The 20,212-nt window shown below is 35.7% G+C and overlaps 1 protein-coding gene and 1 long non-coding RNA gene across 5 annotated transcripts in view; one reads left to right on the top strand and one right to left on the bottom strand.

Moving 5' to 3' along the window:
- The window catches only part of LOC311622019, a 1,104,806-nt gene that overhangs the window by 660,797 nt on the left and 423,797 nt on the right, over positions 1-20,212 (bottom strand). The gene's annotated exons all lie outside the window — the stretch shown is intronic.
- Positions 1-20,212, top strand: part of KIAA0825 — a 318,764-nt gene that overhangs the window by 66,612 nt on the left and 231,940 nt on the right. For all 4 annotated transcript variants that reach the window (XM_084882634.1, XM_084882633.1, XM_084882631.1 and 1 more), the window contains exon 5: positions 18,898-19,062. In XM_084882634.1, coding sequence (XP_084738760.1) covers positions 18,898-19,062 — 165 coding nt within the window. The remainder of the gene's footprint in view (positions 1-18,897; positions 19,063-20,212) is intronic.

The following is a 20,212-nucleotide window of genomic DNA, read 5'->3' as shown; positions in this document are numbered from 1 at the left end:
TTCTGAAGAAAATATCAAATAATTGGTTTCAGGCCGTGTCAGACACATGCAATTCCCTTCTCTAATGGCTGTGTGTGGTAGCAGCAGGCCTCAGGGGTCAGCAAAGAACTAGAAATAGCTTAGTGCCAGGCACCGCAATAGAGAGACGGAGCACATAGGAAATGAAGTGGCAATAAGTACAATCCATAGGGGAAATGTGCTTCACTTGGAGTTTAATATATCGGTTCAGAATCTGGCAGGAAGCCATGCAACAATTGTTTACCTTTTTGTCAGCATCTGCATCTGTTCTGTTTTGTAAACAGCACTTAACTCTCAGTCTGTAAATGGTGGAATCAATAATAACTGTTAAGGGATTTCCTTAACACCCCCCCTCTTTATTTTATTCTGTAACAAATGTATGCTACAAACAATGTTTGCCTTAGATTAACAAGAAACAGATATTAACAGGGTCGAAAGGATTTGCTCAGGAACATTTTATAGCTTCTTAGGTTTACAGTAATTATATCTGTGTGATTTGAATGTATTTTGTAACCTATCCAAATTAAACTGTTAAAAAAAATGCTAGCAAGCAGTAATGAAGATGATTTTTTACAATTATCTTAAGTACTGTTTATAGAAAACTGCCGGCACTGTTTGTAATAATTTAGTTCTGTGCAATATTGTATATTACAGCTGTTATGCAGAAATATTAAGTTGCCTTTTTCAGTTTTAGGAAATTAGTGATTATAACCAGCAGAACTAATTATTTTAAACATACAGTTATTAAAAAAAAATTACACACCACAGTGAGACATAAAAAAGAGTCTATCTGTGACTAGTGGCTATAAAACTAAATGTATCATTAGTAAATGCAAAAGAAAGAATGACACTACTCCTAAGTTCACTGTCTTCAGGGACCCCAGAAGATGGATGCTGTCATAAATGCAGGATTGTTATAGTAGTTATGGCATCACTTAGAGTGAATATCACCAAGATCGGAGGAACACAGGATTGCTAATGGGATCTGTGCATGCATCTCCCCACGTACTACTTTGAAAATTTGCTCCTTAAAATTTCCCCATACACAATTGCTACGTTTCCTTGTTTTTACTTTATGAAACTACTTCATATCTCATTTAACCCAAGCCTAATTTTGTTTTCTTCTGTTTTTACTTATCTAATAAGCATTAAATCTTGAACTTTTCAGTAAATTTTTCTCAATGTATGACTTCTTTAATCTTTCACTCAGTTACCATAAACCACAAATGAAATTTGGGTCACTTAATTAAAATTTATATTCTCCTCCCTTTTCTAGAAATCTCCTACTTCTAAGTGTTCAGCATGAATTTTTCAATTTTCTTGGCAATCACTTTGCTGTTTCACTTTTATCTAAATTATTTTGGCCCACATTTGTTGGTAGTTTGTCATATTTTTTTATTGAATGGATTGAATTAGAAATTAGAATTTGTTAATTTGGATACTATCTTAACTCCTCTTGAGACTAGAATGAACTTTAGCTTGACTGTACATACTCATTTATTTGACTGTACATACTCATTTATTTGGCATGCTATCACTGTGTTTGACTAGTTAACTGATAGTAATATATATGCAAACAAACTATATGTACATTGTAAATTCAAGGTTATAACTTAGAATATCTAGATTTTGGTGCTTTCATCATCATCTGAATCATAATCCAGATTTCATAAATTTGGACTTCAAACCTATTTACTTGAATGAAGTATAGTATGTTTTTAGGCTTAGAAAGTAGAAAAGAGTTGCTTTTTGTAAGTGTACATTCTATCCTAAGATGAACTACATTACTAATTTCATTCCATTATGACATTTACATGATTCAGTAAAATATAAATATAAAATAATATTTAACACTATTACTTATTTTGATCTAAAATATAAAGAAAAAATCATATATAATTTATACTTTACTTTTTATTGTTGAAAGTATAGAACAATTTGTCTCCAGATTAGAGTCTGCCATTGAGAACCATAGACAAAATTTAATAGTCAATTCTCATCTTTTATAATTACTTTCTTTACCAAGAAAAATGGTCACATGTTATCAAATATCTCTACAAATTTTAAGTATAAAAAGGTGACAGACTTTAGCCTTCATTGTCTGTGCTTTGCCTCTTTAAAAATCTACTTGATAGAAATTATCTCTTTTGCTGTCACATGTTAAATAAGTCACACCCTAATCTTTTAACATGCAAGCTTAAAACTGTTATGATTGAAATTTTCATATCAAAGGTCAAAATGTTCAAAGTTTTATAATTCCTAAAATAATCCAAGTGGCTATCCTGCATGAGGATAGTTATTAACTATCTCTAGCATAGCTTGAAAATTGTAACGGTTATTATATCCTGATGGAATATGTAAGGCACTCATGGAGTGATGGGTGTTGTCTATGGATCATTAGCTTATTTTTTAAAAATTGATTCTTAAAGGTACTCCTTTGTTGTATAAGGTGAAGGCAATAATCATTATTCCCCAAGCAAAGGGAAAATTAAGTGCTAATTAGCAGGTTATGAAGTGTGCAATTGTAGTTAGAGCCTAAGCAGTATTTTCCCATTGGTAGCAAGTGCTATCTGGGGACACTAGAGTCAACAAATTGATTGCTGATAACTAATTGTGTTTCCAAACCCTGCAAAGTATTATTAAAGGTCATGTTGTGACTCAATACCATAGCAAAGCTTGGTATTGAAATCTTAACTTACAACAAAGTTTGAATTTTCTCCTAAATTATTTTAGAGTTTATCCTATGATTATTTACATATATGTTTATCATTAATTACACCTTTTCCTTTAAATACTTGAAGTTTTTATTTAATTATAGTTTATTTCCACGTGTTTTTTTTTTTTTAATTTATGATAGATCTCTGGGGGAAAAAAAGATAGATGTAGCGATATTTATACTAATTTGAAAAGAAGTTGCATGTAATTAGCTTTCATATTCATCAAATAAAATTGCTTAGTTATCAATGTCTTTACATTTTGGAGCATCTAATCTTTATTGGTGATGTGGTAGAGATGATATATTTCATGCTTAATTATTATGCCATAGATCAAAATCTTGAAAATTGGCTTTTAAGATACTTTAAGTTGGTATTGCTATGAAATAGGGTTGAGTACTGAGATTAACTTTTTAATATCACATGGACATAATTCTAAATGTTAACTTTGATTTATAATTCACATAAAAGAATTCTGAAAAGGCAGTCTCTGTTAATATAGTTTGTGTTTTCTCAGGAAAAGAACAGATTTGTACTTCTTCCCCCCACTAGTTCAACTTCATAAAATCTGGTCTTCATCTTGAAACACTCACAAAAATAGGATTGTTCATCTAATATCACTTTGGAATCACTCATGCCACTTTGTGATAGAAACAAAGAGACACAGCTGCTTCCCCGATTTATCACATCTAGCCTCCTAGCCTCCAAGTGAATTTCAAGCGAAAAATTCTCTCTTTGGCATACTGGAAATCTTGGCTCTCCAAACAACTGCAAATGGCTGCTTTCCAACCTTTTGCTTGGTATGAGTGAAAGCAAACTCCACCCATGATTAAAGAGAGGGACTTTACAACTTTCATCCAGTGTACTATTCATTGTCCCATTTGAGACAAGCACCACCGGGCAACCTTAGTCTGATAGGAAATTCCCATTTCTCGCTCAGATTTACTTCTTCTCTGATCCTTCCTCTTCAGACACTTTGGAGAAATGTGATCTTATCAATTAATGCTTTATTTAAGGTATCTTTAAGGGCCTGATAATATTCTGTTTATTTCACTTGTTAAAATTAGTGCAGTTTATTTCACTTGTTAAAATTAAGCTGATCTAATTGATGCTCTTGTATCCCTTAGGCTTCTTTGAATTTTAAGTGTCTATGATCACAATCCTTGGTACACAGGCTGAAACCATAGGCATCTCCCACAGCATTCCTTTGCAGGGCCCTGTCACTTTGGACCAATGGTGAGGAAGTCTGGCTCTGAGATGTCTAGCTCCCTGGAAGATGCCAAAAGTTGGAAAAATCAGAGTGGGCTCTTCCTCATTAGGAAGGTACCCACATTTGTTTCTCAAGTGGCAGGACCTTCCTTCTGAACCCTTAGGAGAAATCAGAGAGGTTCTTGAATTGAGATCTTCTAAAGATAACCAAGAAGGGGACAAGGAATGCTTAATGGGTGAGTAAGAGCTTAGAAGCAGGACTAGACTGTCAGATAGATCAGTGTTTCCCAACCTTCTCTCATGATGAGAATCACCTGGTGGAGTTGTTAAAACACAGATTCCTGAATCCCAACTAAGAAGTGCTAAACTAGAATTTTTGGGAACATATAGGTAAAATTGTATACCTAACTAGTGCTCTAACACAGATGTTATATACAGAGCACTAGTTAGGTATGCAATTTTACCTATATGTTCTCAAAAATTCTAGTTTAGCACTTCTTAGTTGGGATTCAGGAATCTGTGTTTTAACAACTCCACCAGGTGATTCTCATCATGAGAGAAGGTTGGGAAACACTGAGATAGATAACGGAGTGTGAGTGCTGTGGAAGGAGCTAGAGCAGAGATGAGACCTTCCTGCTGATGACCCACCTTAAGGAGAAGAAGGCCTTAAGGGGAAGACTGCATCCTGATTTGTAGGGCAGTGGGGTCTCACCTGGGACTTTCCCAGTCAGAGAAGAACCCAAAGTGCTATGGTCAGGAGAGAGGAAGTGGACTGGAGGGGAGGCGGCTCCACTTCCAACATGAACACCAGGAGCATTTCTGGAGCCCTGGTTTGTTTTGTTTGTTTCAGAAATAATAATATAAATTGGGGGGGGGGGGGAATGAAAGCCTTGAACATATTTCTTTTTATTAACAAGGGGGAAAGAAATGATAAAATTGAGATTGTTTAGATTGTTCATGAAAGTGTTCTGGGGAGACTCATTCATCATTTAGGAAATTATATGAACAGGGCTGGATTTACATTGGCAATGGGAAGAAAGAACAACTAGGATTTTGAAAACACATTACAGTATTTTTACTTTTTGTATAGCCCTTAGTGCACAATTAAACATGTAAAGTTATGCTAAATTATAGACACCAGAAATAAAATGAAAATAAAGTGATCTGTTGCTAGAACTACATTTTTTAGGAATGATTTTATTACTTAAAAATTATCAGAGTAATAAATTTTTAAATAAAACTTAAAACCACCAAATACACAGTAAGGAGAGAGTAGAGTCCTCACATTTTCCCCCTCCATTCCCAATCCCCAGGATCACCAATGTTATTTAAACATTGTTGAATATTCTAGAATTTTGTTATGCACATATAAGAATTAATATATAAATCTGTGTTTTAAAAAATGAGATCAAACTAGACATATTGTTCTGCAATGTGCTTTTTTTCATTAATATTTCATGACCTCCTCCCCTGTCAGTGCAATCTGGTCTGACATTCTTTTCAGCAGCACCGTGGTATTCCATAATATGGATGTAGCATGATTTATCTGCATATGGCTAAATTTAAAATTGTTTTATCAGATTTGTTGACTCACTGAATTTAGAAAAATATTTTTTTCTTCCCAAAAGGAATATCAGTACATGCCCAATGTTATATAAATACAATACACATACACACATATAAATGTGTGTGTGTGTGTGTATGTACACAGTTTAAGTATATAAAGTAAAAACTGTTAGATCTCTTTTGCCTCTCTGCACTTAATTTTAGCACTCTAAATTAATCCCTATTAATGATTTGGTTTGTACCCTTCCATGCTTACAATTGTGCATGTACTATATCTCTACATTCTACAAATTCCTCTACAATTTTTAAAAACTTACTATATCATGGACCTCTTTTGTCTCAATGTGCACTACATGATCTGCATTATTCTTTTACAGTATGATCATGTAATTATGTAATTACTTAATTAACTAGCTCCTATTGATAGGTATTAGGACTTTCACAGTTTCTTTTCTTTGTACGCTCATGTTAGTATCTTTGAAAGTTTTATTCCTAGAAGTGATATTCCTGAGCCAAAGAATAAACTAATTTCAATTGTGACAGGTAAATTAAAATTGCCCCCTGAAACCAACATATATATATATATATATATATATATATATATATATATGCTCACTGAGTTATAAATATAAATATTTAGAAGCATAAATATCTAGATTGATGCATGTATTCATTTAGACATCAGCTCATTATGATTTTGTGTGTGTCTACTAAAATTTCTGTGCTTGCCTGCCTCCTCCTGGATTATCAAGGTTATTGCTTTCTTGTCAGATATCCTATCATGGCAAAAATAAAAGTGGGGAGGGGTCTGGGCAAAGGGATGGAGAGGAACTTAATGCTCAATGTCTTGGAGCTTTGGAGTCAGACAGACATGGCTTTGCATTCTAGCTTTGCTACTCGGCAGCTATGTGGCCTTGGATAGGTTGCTTGTCCTCTATGAGTGTCAGTCGTTTAATCTACAAATGATAGATTTATAGATAAGAGATGCAAATGATAATAAAACCTACTTCATAGTGTATAAGTATTAACGTTGATATTATATATATAGTGTCTGGCACAAACTAAGCACTTCATTATATCATTATTTAAAACATATACGTATATACATACATGCATACACATATATAATGTTATACTGACAAGGTGACTTGCCATATTAATACGGTTTTCCTAAATACACTGTGATAAAAGGGCTGCATATTATTTCTAAATCAATTTCTCATTGCCTACTTCATTTTCTTTAAAATGTTTCCTAAAATGTTCCCTGGAAGTGCTATATTAACTTTTTTAAACTTAAAATAAATAATGGTCATTGGATGAGACTGAATTAAAATAATAGATGTACTAGGGATCTCTTTTGTTTATCCTCATGACTCTGACCATCACAACACGTGAGTGACTGCCCCACTGAGCTCCAGCACTGACCCCACCCCACAGCTTCATGCTTCTAGAGCTAAATGCCTGCTCATTTGGTCCCTCGGATGTTCCACAGGCACTTGGCACTTCAAACACAACGTGGATAAATAGGACCTTTTCATTCCCCTGACCCCTGCTCCTCTTCCTCAATTCAAGTTAATACCACTAATAATTTCTAAAGCAGAAACTGTGACACAGTTTGCTCCCCTTCCTCACCATCAAAATGATCCCCAACGTTATATATTTGCTTCACTCCTTGAATATTTTTCCAAGTCTATTTCTTCCTCTCCATTCCTGCCATCGAGGCCCAATTTAGGTCTTTATCACCTCTCTATTTGAGCTGTTAAAATAGTTCTGTTTTGCTTTACAATTGAATTCCCTACCATTACTTGTAGTTTCCTCTAAAACATCTGCCCAGCATACACCACTCTTCTGTGTGCAGCTCTTCAATGGCTCCTCATCACTGTCAGCATAAAGCCCCAGCTATTCAGTATAGAAACCAAGCCCTCCCTGGCCCAGCACCTGCCTTCTCCAGCCTCATCTCATGCCTCTCCCCACCTCATATTTCTCAGTCTCCAGTCCTGTCTCCTACCTCTTTACCATCCTCCTTCCTTTCTTGCCTAATTCCCATTGATCCTTTATGACAGCTCATGTGTCATTTCTTCCAGGAAGTTTTATCTAAGCTAGAGCCCCTATTCCATGCTCCCACAGCATCTCCATATGCCTTTCTCAAAGCTCTTAGCATATTCTATTAAAATATCTAATTAGGGGTCTGTCTCCCCATATGGAACCAAAGCACCTCAAGGGCAAGTATTATTTATTTTCCCCAGCACCCAATCCACTGCCTAACACACGACAGGAGTTCAATGAGTATTTCCTAATTGATTCATTTTCTTCATTTCCTTGAAATAAATCAGTATCTGGAAGTATAATGTACTCGCCAACTAATCAACTTATTAATTGAGCCCCTGCTATTAAAAAAATATTTTGCAAAGATTAATAGGCATTCCAAAAAGTGGAAGACCTTTGCTTCCCATCTAGACTGAGAAACTAAAATATGACTATATAAAAAGCTACTGGTGAAGCATCCATCTTATGTAAAAACTGCTGTTTGAAAATTTAACCCTGCTATTTGGCTTCTGTAAGTGCTTGCTTGCTTAAATAAGAAGGAAAATAAGACTACTCCCACTTCAGAGAGGCCATTAAACCTTCCCCAGATGAAGTTACGAGTGCTGGCACCAGGCCAGGCCTTTGGTTGAGGTCTCAAGGCCCCAGCACATAGGGACTCTTTAAGAATTTGCAAAGAGGGCTGGAAACACCCCATATTTGGGAGACAAAGGTAAAAACATAAATAGGGAAAGTTCTTCCATGTTGGGGCCCAGAATTTGAGTGACATTATCCTCTGGACCCGCTCATAATAAATGTAACTCTCTCTAAGTGTTGCTTAGTTCTTCTCTGGTTTTCTGTAACACTGCAAGTTATGCAGACAAGCAGCAGAGTTCTGAAAGAGTGATTCCAGGAGGTAGGGTGTCCCTCTGACTTCCACCCAGGATGATCAAGATGAATTGGGACTGTGTTGTTTGCAAAGTTACAGTATCTGGAGAAGCAAAAAAGTGAAAAGAGATGAACCACAGTGTTAACTTTCTGCTGCTTCCCTGTGATGCAGAGCAGAGAATGTAAACAGAACGGAGAGTTAAATTACAAGGCACAACAGAAAGAAAATGCGGGCCTTGTTTCTCAGGTCTTCTGGCTTCTCCCATCTCAGTGGTTGGCAAACTGCAGCTCGCGAGCCACATGTGGCTCTTTGGCCCCTTGAGTGTGGCTCTTCCACAAAATACCACGTACCCTAATTAAGTTAATAACAATGTACCTACCTATATAGTTTAAGTTTAAAAAATTTGGCTCTTAAAAGAAATTTCAATTGTTGTACTGTTGATATTTGGCTCTGTTGACTACTGAGTTTGCTGAACACTGTTCCATCTCATCACTCAACCCTGAGAACTGCGACATGGTGTCTTACTCTGTAGTTCAGACTTACTCTCTACCACCCATCCTCACCACACATCAACTCTGGAGCAGTTCATTACATTTCTTTTGCAGAAAACAAACAAACAAAAAAAGCAACTGGTTTTCTCTAGCAACTGTTTCTGAAGTTTGAAATCAATTTATTATCTTCAAATTTAGAACTGAAAAAGACTAACTCACAAAGCAATATGAAAGGGGGAAAGCAGATAATATCATAGTAAATTAATTTTCAGGTAATTTGTATAAGACTAAGTGCATTAGGAATCCAGGGAAGGGAGATTTTTGTATAAGGAAGAGCAAGCTAGAAAAAACTTAATGAAGGATTTGGACTTGAGTTTGGCCTTGAAGGATGAGTAGGCCTTGTGTAGGCAGAGGGAAAGGAGAAGCACTTCCCTTGTAGTTCAGACATACCAGTGGGAGAGGTCACTGTCGGAGACAGTGAGGCGACCTGTTGTATATATTATTGATAAAAGCATTAGCCAAGACTCTGAGCTTGCAAGTGACATGCTTATTCTCCCATTCCTCAACTCTTCTTCTTATGCTAAAAAAAAGGGAGGGGCACTTATTAAAGAAGAATGTGGTAATTCACACAATATAGAGCTAAACAATTAAATCTCTGGGATAATAGAAACTGAAGGATCACTAGAGACGCTAGAGACCCGAGCAACTTGTAATTAGCTTTCAAGCTGTATTTCACCTTCTGTTGCTTTTGTTTCTCCCCAATGCAATGACTTCCTTCTCAGGCCAGTTTCTCCACTCAGTAGTGTATGTTCCCCTGACAGCTTCCTGCTCATATCCTAACAGCTTTCCTGTTAACCTCTGTTCAAATTGTCTTAAGGGGGCCCTGGCCAGTGTTGCTTAGTGGTTAGAATGCTGGCCTGTGCACCAAAGGGTCTCAATTTCTAGTCAAGGGCGTGTACCTCTGTTGAAGGTATAATCCTCATGTGTGGGAGGCAACCAATGGATTTATCTCTCTCACATTGACTTTTCTTTCTCCCCCTTCCTTCCTACCTTCTACTTTCTAAAAATCAATGGGAAAAAATATCCTCAGGTGGGGATTAACAAACAAACAAAACAAAGGCCCAAGGGGGATCTCTGATTAGCTTATCTCCAGAAAGGGAAAAACAGTGCTAGGCAGACAAAAACTGTCAAATAAATAAATAGATGAATGAGGTGATATATGGCATAGGGGCAGATTACAGAGTCTTGAAAACCAGTCTTTGATCTTGAAATTATACATGTTTGTTCAAGTTTTAAAGTAACTTGAGAGAAGTGTTTCAGAAATAGAACTTGTCCAGTGATGTATATCTCCTGAGCTGGGAGAATAAGAAAACCTCTTAGAAGATCATTTCCCCCCAAGAATCCAAGTGTGAATTTTGATGAGCGTTTTTACTGCGGCAAAGCCTTAAAAACTGAGAACAGGACTGCTAGGTGGGAGGACACAGAAATCATGGGGAGGCGTTAGAGTAATAGTTCTCAGAATGTGATTTCCAAATCAGCAGCGACAGCATCACCTAGAACATGGGGCCAATCTAAATTCTCATCAGGCTCTCCCCAAGAATCACACAATTAGAAACTTAGGGGGTGGCCTGGCAATCTGTGTGTTAACCTCTCTCCAGGGAATTCTGTAAGGTGCATTTCAAAAGCTACTTTTGAGTTTTGTGATCTTGAGCAATTTCTTTGACCTCTTCATGCCTTGGGGGTAAATGCTAATATTGGTGCTTTCTACATAAAGTTGATATGATTAGTGTACTAGTAAATAAACAAACAAAAAAAGTATTTTCTATTATTATCATGGATAGAGCTTGTTGTTTGAAAGATAGAGAAAAATAAAAGATGATTCCTAAAATTGGCTGAAGTATACATTGGCTCTAGTTGATGGCCAGAAATGGTCCGTATTATTCCTGTATGGATCATACATATTCATACGAGACATTCATACTTTGTTCGGTAAAATCTGGTGTTGCTGCTGTTTTTCTCAAAGACTATGTTTACTTTGTTCCTCACTGATAAGTTGGAACAAAGTAAACATAGTTGATGGCCAGAAATGGTCCGTATTATTCCTGTATGGATCATACATATTCATACGAGACATTCATACTTTGTTGGGTAAAATCTGGTGTTGCTGCTGTTTTTCTCAAAGACTATGTTTACTTTGTTCCTCACTTACCTTCTCTGAGCCTCAGTTTTCTCCTTATGGTTCCACTGAATAGTAGAAATAACATGTATAAAGTTTTCACCACATAGTGTGTGGTCAGTAAATGGAGCTGTAGTTATTAGATATCCATTTCATCCTTTCTCCTCCCGGCCCCACCTTTAACCAAGGTTTCTGCCTCTGCTTGTCAACATCTCTGTGACTGTCTTTTGCATTCTTCCTATTCTTCTAAGGGCAGAGCTAGCCCTTTCTCTGAAGGGATAAATAGTTACTACTTTACGCTTTGCAGGGCACATAGTCTCTGCCTCCACTACTCAGTTCTGTGGTCATGACACAACGTAGCCACAGACAAAACACAAACAAAGCAAGGAGGCTGTGTTCCAAAGAAACCTTATTTGTGGGCCCTGAAACTTGAATTTCATATAGTTTTCACATGTCTTGAAGTATTCTTATGGTTTTGATTTTTCCACTCCTTTTACAAAGAGAAAATCCAGGTCAGCTCACAGACCATGCCAGGATACATCCCTGCCACTGTAGGTGCCCGCATCCCCCAGCTTCTCTTTGCCTTTCTCTTTTTCTCCCTGACTATCTACTCTTCTCTCTTTTTTGTCACAACCCAGTCACCACCAACACTGGACCCAAATACAATACAAGCAAATTTTTAAGTATTTGTGTTTGTTGGATAAAGGTTTATGTTTTTCATTGTAGCATAAAAATAAACTAAATCTAAGATTTGCTTATATATTCAAAAAAGCAACTTAGATCCAGTTGCTTAAGTTTTCATGTATTTTCTATTTACCTTTTTTTTTTTTTTAAATATAAATTTAAAAAAAATGTTTCCATGAAACAAACCATAACAGAACAACAGAGCCCAGGATCAACCATTCGTACCAAAATATGATGGCAATCAACCCTTGATATTTTCTCCAATTAGTTTTTTATCCATATACTTTCTTAGCTCTGAATTCTTCTTATATATTGAACCTAAAACAGTTCTTCTTGCCTGAACTTAAAGAGAGCTAACTCTACTCTAAAGAGACAGGACTGGCCACAGCTGGTGGTGATTGGTCTGAGCTGTGCCCTTGTTACTCACCCTGTCCTGTTTTCAGATTCACTCTGAGCCTCTCTCCTACCCATCTCCTTCTGTCACACGGTGCCTAAGACTAGTACATGTATTATTTGCTAATTTGTTTAATTAGCAAGTAAAACCCACTTTAAAATGCTATTTGCGGCTCCTACGCCTTTTGAGGCAAGACGATGTAAAAGACAGTATCTGACCCCGAGGTGCTATTTGAAGTTGGAGGGAAATATGTCTTTGCCTTTTTGGTTAAATAACTACTTCTTAGGTGAGGAAGGCAGCTAAAGGGTAAAATTAACCATAGAATTTATTCTATGAAGAGCCATCATACCTGAGAAGTGGCTTCCCTGCTCTCTGTTAGAATGCTGAGTTCATGAGCTCTGGGTGGGTGTAAGAGATTTCCATCACTACGGCTACCATTTTCATATTCATTTTAACATACGGTCGTAGGTATTATAATATAAAATAATTTACCTACTTGGTAAAAAAAAGAAAAATGTAAAGAGTATCTTATTCTTCATATTTTAGTATAAAAAAGGAAAAAAGTCCAATCTCTTTTGAAAGGTTTATGATTCAATTAGGAAATATATTAGGAAGCACACTCAGCAGGTGTCAACTTAAATCCATCTTTTTGATGATAGCTTTATTTTTATTCCAGTGCTAAATTTCTAAATTAATTTTAACGTGTTATTTTAAGAGCTGATAATGGCACATCTTTGTCATAGCATATTTCTTTAACAAGTGAATTATCAATTCTCAGGTACAACCTTAGATTATAGTAAAATGATTGTTAACTTAGTTTAAGTGTTTTCTATAGGTTAATTTTTAGTCGTGATAATAGAAGTAACACCTATGAAAAGAGATAATTAACTGAACTCTAGCAAAAAATTGAGACCAAGAAACGAATATTAGGAAGATATTTCATTAATAATGTGCCATTAGCATACATTACTTAGAATTTAAACCCCATTTATCACACTGTAGATGTCTTTTATATTAAGATGTTCCCTAAAAGGGTCAGCATATCGATGTATTTATAACTGGGAGTTAAACTAGCATAAAAGGAAAAAAAAAAAAAAAAGGTCACTTGAGAAAATATTCAGAAATTTGTCCAGGGTACAATTCTCACTTTTGGCTGAATTCAAAGGTAAACCATTCTTTGATTAGCATCTTCAATTAACAGTGACCGCATCAGGACTCAGATATTCTCTCTCATGTTCTCAGTCAAAGAAAGCAAAGTAAGATAGAAAATAGGAGAGGTACAGGAGTATCATACCCTTGGCAACTGAGAGAGAAGTCCGATCCCTTGCTAATGTAATACTGACAGCTTTTGCCAGAGAAGATGGAACAGAGTGTGGGAGAATTTTGTTATCATCTAACAGTACGTTTAGGTAACATCCAGTGGAGCCAGTGCTGGCCTGGGAATCAGAAAAGGGTAATAATAGAAGTAGTTTCTTTTCAGTTTCTCTCATTGACCCAGAAGAATAGCTTCAAGGTCACTCTCTGTTGCCACGATTTTCAGCCAGTTAGGTCTCTCTCGGGCGGTGAAGCAGTGATGTTTTGCTGCGTGGGCCCCTCCTAAGGGAGCAGCAAACTTCCCTGTCACGCAGGGGCTTTTGGTGTGTTGTCAGGGTTTATTCCAAACACGGAGGCTCTGGTGGTTCTCTCTGTCCATGTGCCTACCTGACTTTAGATCACTATTGCCCATCGTGTCAATGGCTGCAAAATTTAAGTGTAACACCTATCTTGGCCTAGACCAATGGTAGGCAATCAGCCGACCACTGGCCTAGACCAATCAGACAAAGAAGTTACAGAAAATGCAGATATAATATATACTAGCAATTCATTCTTTTTGAATAGAATGTTTTGGTATTCATATACCACTCTCAAAACAGTGGCCACTTAGTATTAATCTCTGTGTTTATCTAAGTTCCTGAAAGGGTGGAGCATTAGTTATTCTTCATTTTTAATATATATATTTATTTTTTATTGCTTTCAGAGAGGAATGGAGAGGGAGAGAGAGAGATAGGAACAACAATGATGAGAGAGAATCATTGATTGGCTGCCTCCTGCATGCCCCACACTGAGGATTGAGCCCACAACTTGGGCATGTGCCCTTGACTGGGAATCGAATTGTGACTTCCTGGCTCATAGGTCAATGCTCAACCATTGAGCCATGCTGGCTGGGCTATTTCTCCTCATTTTATCCCCTCACCTTAAGAAGGGACTAGGTCATAGCAAGAGAGTTAGTTGTCTGTGTTAATGTTTTGAGACCTTTTATTTTATCACTTGGGAAGAGTAATGAGATTAAGTAGAAGCTGGTTAGGACCTATTCTTCTTGCAAAGGGAAGTAGGAGTTTTTAGAAGGTATGTCTCCTTAGTGGGAGGGAGTGTAATGGGCGCTGCTTCTTATAAAGTCAGACAGACCAAGGAAGAGATCCTCCACCAGCTGATCAATCAATCCCTCAGGCCTCAGAGGATCTGGGAACCTCCAGAATTATATGCAAAGTACTGTTTTTATGACCATAAATGTATAGGTTGTATTAGATTCTCAAAAAAGATGAGGCACACACACACACACTCAAAAATACCCAATTTTTAAAGGGTTACACATAAAATAAGCAGTGGAAGGTTTTGGAGTGGGACTACTATTCAACTTTATAAATGTTTAAGCTTAGAGATGGATTCCATTATAGAGCAGCAGTACTTAAAGCAGTTAATAATGAAACAGATCTCTGATATGATGTTTATTGTCCTTTCTTCCCAAAATATTTCCTATTCAAATTGACATACAGTAATTAATGTTCAACTCATTTAATATTAGTATTTTACTAAAGAAACATGTTAATGGCAGGAAGACAGAGCCAAACAAAATGAGTAAAAAAGCAGCTAGTTTTGTCTCTGACACTCAGCAATATGTATCCTTTTTAAATCATTCATTCATGTGGACACTCTGATGAATAGTGGGAATGCAATCATGGGGGGAAAGATCTCTGCCTTTCATGGGATTAAAGTTTCTGGAGACATCTCCCAAACTGACAGTTAGAATGTGACATGGAGCTAAATGAAGAAGCATGGAGAATAGGAAACTTAAGCTGGTCTGGGATCCGAGGCAGGCTTCATAGAGGAAGTGACTCCCCTCAGTTACTGCTATAAGATAAACTTCAGACACTATTGAGGCACAGAGAGACCAAGTAAATGTCCAAAGTCACACAGCTAGAAGGGAACCGTGCCAGGACCATAGTCCAGGCCATCTGGCTCCTAATTCTCTATGCTAACCCCTCTACTCTAAGGCCACCTGTGCCTCAGGTAGTGGTATTATAAATAGCAGCATGCCACCTAATAAAACATGGAGGGGGCGAAGGAAGTTAAATGTTTTCTGACTTCAAATTCAGATTCATTAACTGTTAGGAGGCTCAGCTTCCCCTGTAATCCTCTCTCTAACCTCTCACCACCCAGCCAGAAGAGGTGTTCTGACATCCGTGAGGAATCTAAATTTCCATATCTTCATCATGTGTTGGGTTGCATTTTCACTCAACCTCAAAGGTAACAACTTTATCCTTTTAATCATTTATTCACTCATTTATTTACTCAACTTCTCTAACATTTTTACCCTGACTGTTTTGAGTGGTACCTATGGAAGCTTCCTCAAAAGAGATAAAAAAAACAATTCAGTTTTTAAAACTAAGGGGGAACTATTTCTTTTTATTTTATCTTATTGGTTTTTTTACAGAGAGGAAGGGAGAGGGATAGAAAGCTAGAAACATCGATGAGGGAGAAACTGACCAGCTGCCTCCTGCACACCCCCTACTGGGGATATGCTAGCAACCAAGGTACATGCCCCTGACTGGAATGAAACCCAGGACCCTTCAGTCCGCAGGCCAACACTCTATCCACTGAGCCAAACCGGTCAGGGCTATTTATCTTAGTTTTACCTCAGATGCTTCCCTAGTCATTTAAATTTGAAAAATAAGTTATAGAAAATAATGCTGGAGAAAAGAGGAAAGAAACAGCTTCCATTTCTTCGTGGTGTTTGTGTTTTCATGGTGCTTGTATGTGTTCCTTCCCCTGCTACCTGGGCCCGAGGCAGTTGCTTAGGAAGGCACAGTGCTCCTTCAGGCCACTGCAAAGCTAGTGTGCTCCCAGGTCCCACCTCTCAGGAAGTGACTTGGGTGCTGGCAAAAAAATGCTGCTTATTTTTTTGTTCCTATGCGGTCCCTCTGGAACAAATATATTCCATTTGGGTTATGTCATGAATTTCATCTGAAATAATGAGACTCTCAGTACCTTTTGTGTGTCACCTCTCTTTCACATCACTTGTCTGGTGGCACCAAGAATACTTCCTTACTGGAAATAGATCCTTTCACATTCAATAATAGGGTGGCTAGTGTTCATTTTTCTTGGGAAAACAAAAATGTGCACCTTTTATCCTATTATACTGATCCACCAGCTTCAGATTATCTGACTTTCTAGCTTCTCATTTTCTCCTGTATCTTAATGCTATTATTAACAAGAATTCTGTTGCTAATGGTTTTGAAAAATAATATGTGTGCTTTCAGCTACTGCCTCTATTTTTATGGTTTGTCTGATTTAGCTGGACTTTGATAATTATTCCAAATGCTGCTTTGTTGTGAGGAGCCCTAATACCCTTCTAGATTTATTTTCAAAGTCCTTACTTTTTCTATAAGAGAATGGAGTTAATATTTTAACTATTAGCCAGTAGGTGAAAAATACCTCTAAGTACATATTCTGTAGTTTATATCATATTTTTTAGTTTATATTCTCTATGTGATATAACATATTTTTCCCTCTCTCTCTCTCTCTCTCTCTCTCTCTCTCTCTCTCTCTCTCTCTCCCTCTCCCTCTCCCTCTTCCTCTCCCTCTCTCTCTCTCTCTCTCTTTCTCTCTCTTTCTCTCTCTCTCCCTCTCTCTCTCTCCCTCTCTCTTTCTCCCCCTCACTTTTATGTATTTACATAGGACAATAGTTTCAATGAATATCTGTGCATATTTTTTTCATGGTGAAATTTTATAAGAGCATAATCCTGAGCAGTTTTCCCTGCTCAGGATTATGCTCAAAAATAAAATTTTTGTTTTATTTTAGGAAATCCAAGGTGTTTATGGTTATAAGTTTGTTATAAAAATTTTAAAGGTTATGAGTTATCCATAAAATTGCTACATTATTGGAATCTTCCTTCTAAAATCCATATGATGAAGGTAACCAATTTTTACATGGCATCACCAGAACTTACATAATTTCTAAGTAACGCTCTTATTTTTTTCTCTCCAAAGGAACTTGATGCTTATTTTATAGTAGTACTCAACATTTTCAGTTTGTAATTAAGGGTTTTTTTTTTTGTGTGTGTGTGTTTTTTTTAATGGCAATAATAAAGGATTCTGTAAATATTTGAAAACTTGGTCCCAGGTTTCATTTGGTGAGGTCAATCTTAGACTCCATATTCTTAAAAAGTTTAAGATATTTTTCTACCATATTAAATTTGTAGTGTGACTTGAAAGTAGCATAGTTATAAAAGTAAAATAATCAATTTTGTTTATTTTAAGGTGTATTGTTCTTTAGAAAGCAATATATATTACAATTATTTATACAGGTTATTTTTGAAAACATGATTTCATGAATTATATAGTCTAGCTTCAACTACTAAGTTAATTTGCTTGTTGTTGGTGATAGAGTAATGACACTTCTAAAATCTTAAAGATTTATGTATTTTATCTAGTCTTTAAAAAATAATTGTTTTAATTTCAGACTACAAAAATATACAGATTCCTTAAATGTTACTTTTTGCCACATTTTCACATTTGCATTCTCTTTCTCTTAAAACTATTATTGTTCCATGAACTGAGAATAGGCTACAGACATTTGCCTTCATATACTTTAATGACTATGTCTTAAACAAAAGGGTATTCTCTTTCATAACCACATTATAGTTGTCTAAATCAGAAAATTAACAGTCATGCAATAATAGCATTGAATTGTTGACATTATCAGATTTCACCAATTTACCCCAATAAAGTCCTTTATAATAAAATAAAATACTAACGTGTACTAGTATTAACTTTTTTATTGATTTGATAGAGAGAAACATGGACTTGTTGTTCCACTTATTTATGCATTTATTGTTTGCTTCATGTATGTGCCTGATTGGGGATGGACACCCAACCCTGGTGTAGCAGGACAACATTCTAGCCGACTGAGCTCCCAGCCAGGGCCTGATTATGTGTTAATTTCAATTGTCATGTCGTTTTAGACTTCTTTGACTAGATCACGTGTTTAGTCAAAACCTAGTCTTTGTTTCTGGACATAATACTTTTGAAGAGTTTAGATTAGCTATTTTGTAGAATGTCCATCAACTTGGATTTGTCTTAAGTTTCCTTGTGACTATATTAAAGTTGTGCCAGACTTTTTAAAAAATAAAATTTTATAAGATATGATTTTACAACAACAAATCACATTTCTGTTTATAGCTCTGAGAATAAATACAATTATTTGTCATATTTGCATTAAAGAGAATACTCATCTCCAGCTTCCCAGAAGAGAAGACTCTCCTAGAAGATTTTATATATATATTTCTTAAAAAGCAAACTTGATTTATTTATTGAAGATATAATTAGTTTTGATTGTTTATGTAATCACATAGATTATTATAGTATTTACTTAAAAAAATACAATGTACTATAGTGTTGATCTTCTCTTTTCACAGTTACTTCTGAATGCCCAGAGAAAGGACAAAATTTTTTTATTTCCTTAGATGAACTTGAATTCTTATCACAGCTCATAAAATCCTTTTTGAAGCTGGAAAAAAATGTTCAAGAATTGTTTGAAGAAATTTTTTTATCACTCAAGATACCAAGGAACAATAAATCAGGTAACATGTCCTTTTGTTTAAATTGTAAATCTATTATTCTCCCTATTTTTGCTTCCTGCCACTGAATCTATTCCATTACTTGAAAAAAAAATTTATAGAATCCTTTAAAGAAACATAAAGCCCAAGAGAAACATTAAGTAAAGAAAATTCTATTAAACCATAGAATTACATTTTTATCCTTTACACATGGCAAATTCCATAATTCTAGTTGACAAAGCATCATAAGTCAATTTCAGATAATTGCCTTTAACTAAAATCAGATCTTTTTTTTTTTTTTTTTTTTTTTTTTTTTTAATTCAAAGAAGCACAGCCTGGCCTATGAAAAAAAGAAGCAGACTTAATGATCTTGTAGCTCCTCTTCTACTAGCAGCTGGATGACCTTGAGCAAAAACATTTAGCATCCTTAGACCTCAGTTTTCTCATCTTCCCAATGATAGTGTAGGACTAAAATAAATTTCTCTTTGTTTCCTTTTACGATTAGATGCTTTAGATTGCAATATATTATGTAGGGCTGTGAGAATTAAATGATTTATTGAATGTGAATACTTTAAAAGAAACTCTAGCATTTCATAAACAATAAATGTGTTCTAATAGTAATTAGAATTATATAATATGTTACTTTAAGTTTAGTATAATAAAGTCCTTTTGAAGAAAGCAGTGCCATTTATGTTGGAAGAATGTTTCTAAAATTAAAGGTAGAATTCAAAGCCATAATATGTTTTCTGTGTTCATATCTATATTTATACAGATTTTCACCTACATCAGAAAGAGCAATACAAAATTCTCTTTTACATGGTATCATATGTCATTTTAAGGAATAAAAATAGATAGTGGCTGCATTTCTAAAACAAAGTTAGGCAAGAAGTGAATCTGAAATTTCAAAAGCTGATATCTTAGAAACAAATTACATTTGCTTTAATATATTTACTTTTTATATTTTTAAATTTGCTTTGCCTGGGTAAATAATGTTAGAAAAGTTACAGGGTTAAAGTTTGTTTTATATTAAGCATAGCTTACCAGCCTTCTATGTTTCAAGTTAAGTTTAAGTAATATATTAAATTATAAAGTAACTAATGTAGAGCACTTTTCCAAATTTGGAAATAATTTGGAAAAGTGGAAGTGAATTGTAGAATTTGGATGCCGGCAAAGA

Source organism: Pipistrellus hanaki (assembly GCF_964339955.1).
Source record: "Pipistrellus hanaki genome assembly, chromosome: 4".
NCBI classification, from domain to species: Eukaryota; Metazoa; Chordata; class Mammalia; order Chiroptera; family Vespertilionidae; genus Pipistrellus; species Pipistrellus hanaki.
The sequence above is the reverse complement of the archived record's forward strand: the minus strand, read 5'-3'. Positions and strand labels throughout refer to the sequence as shown.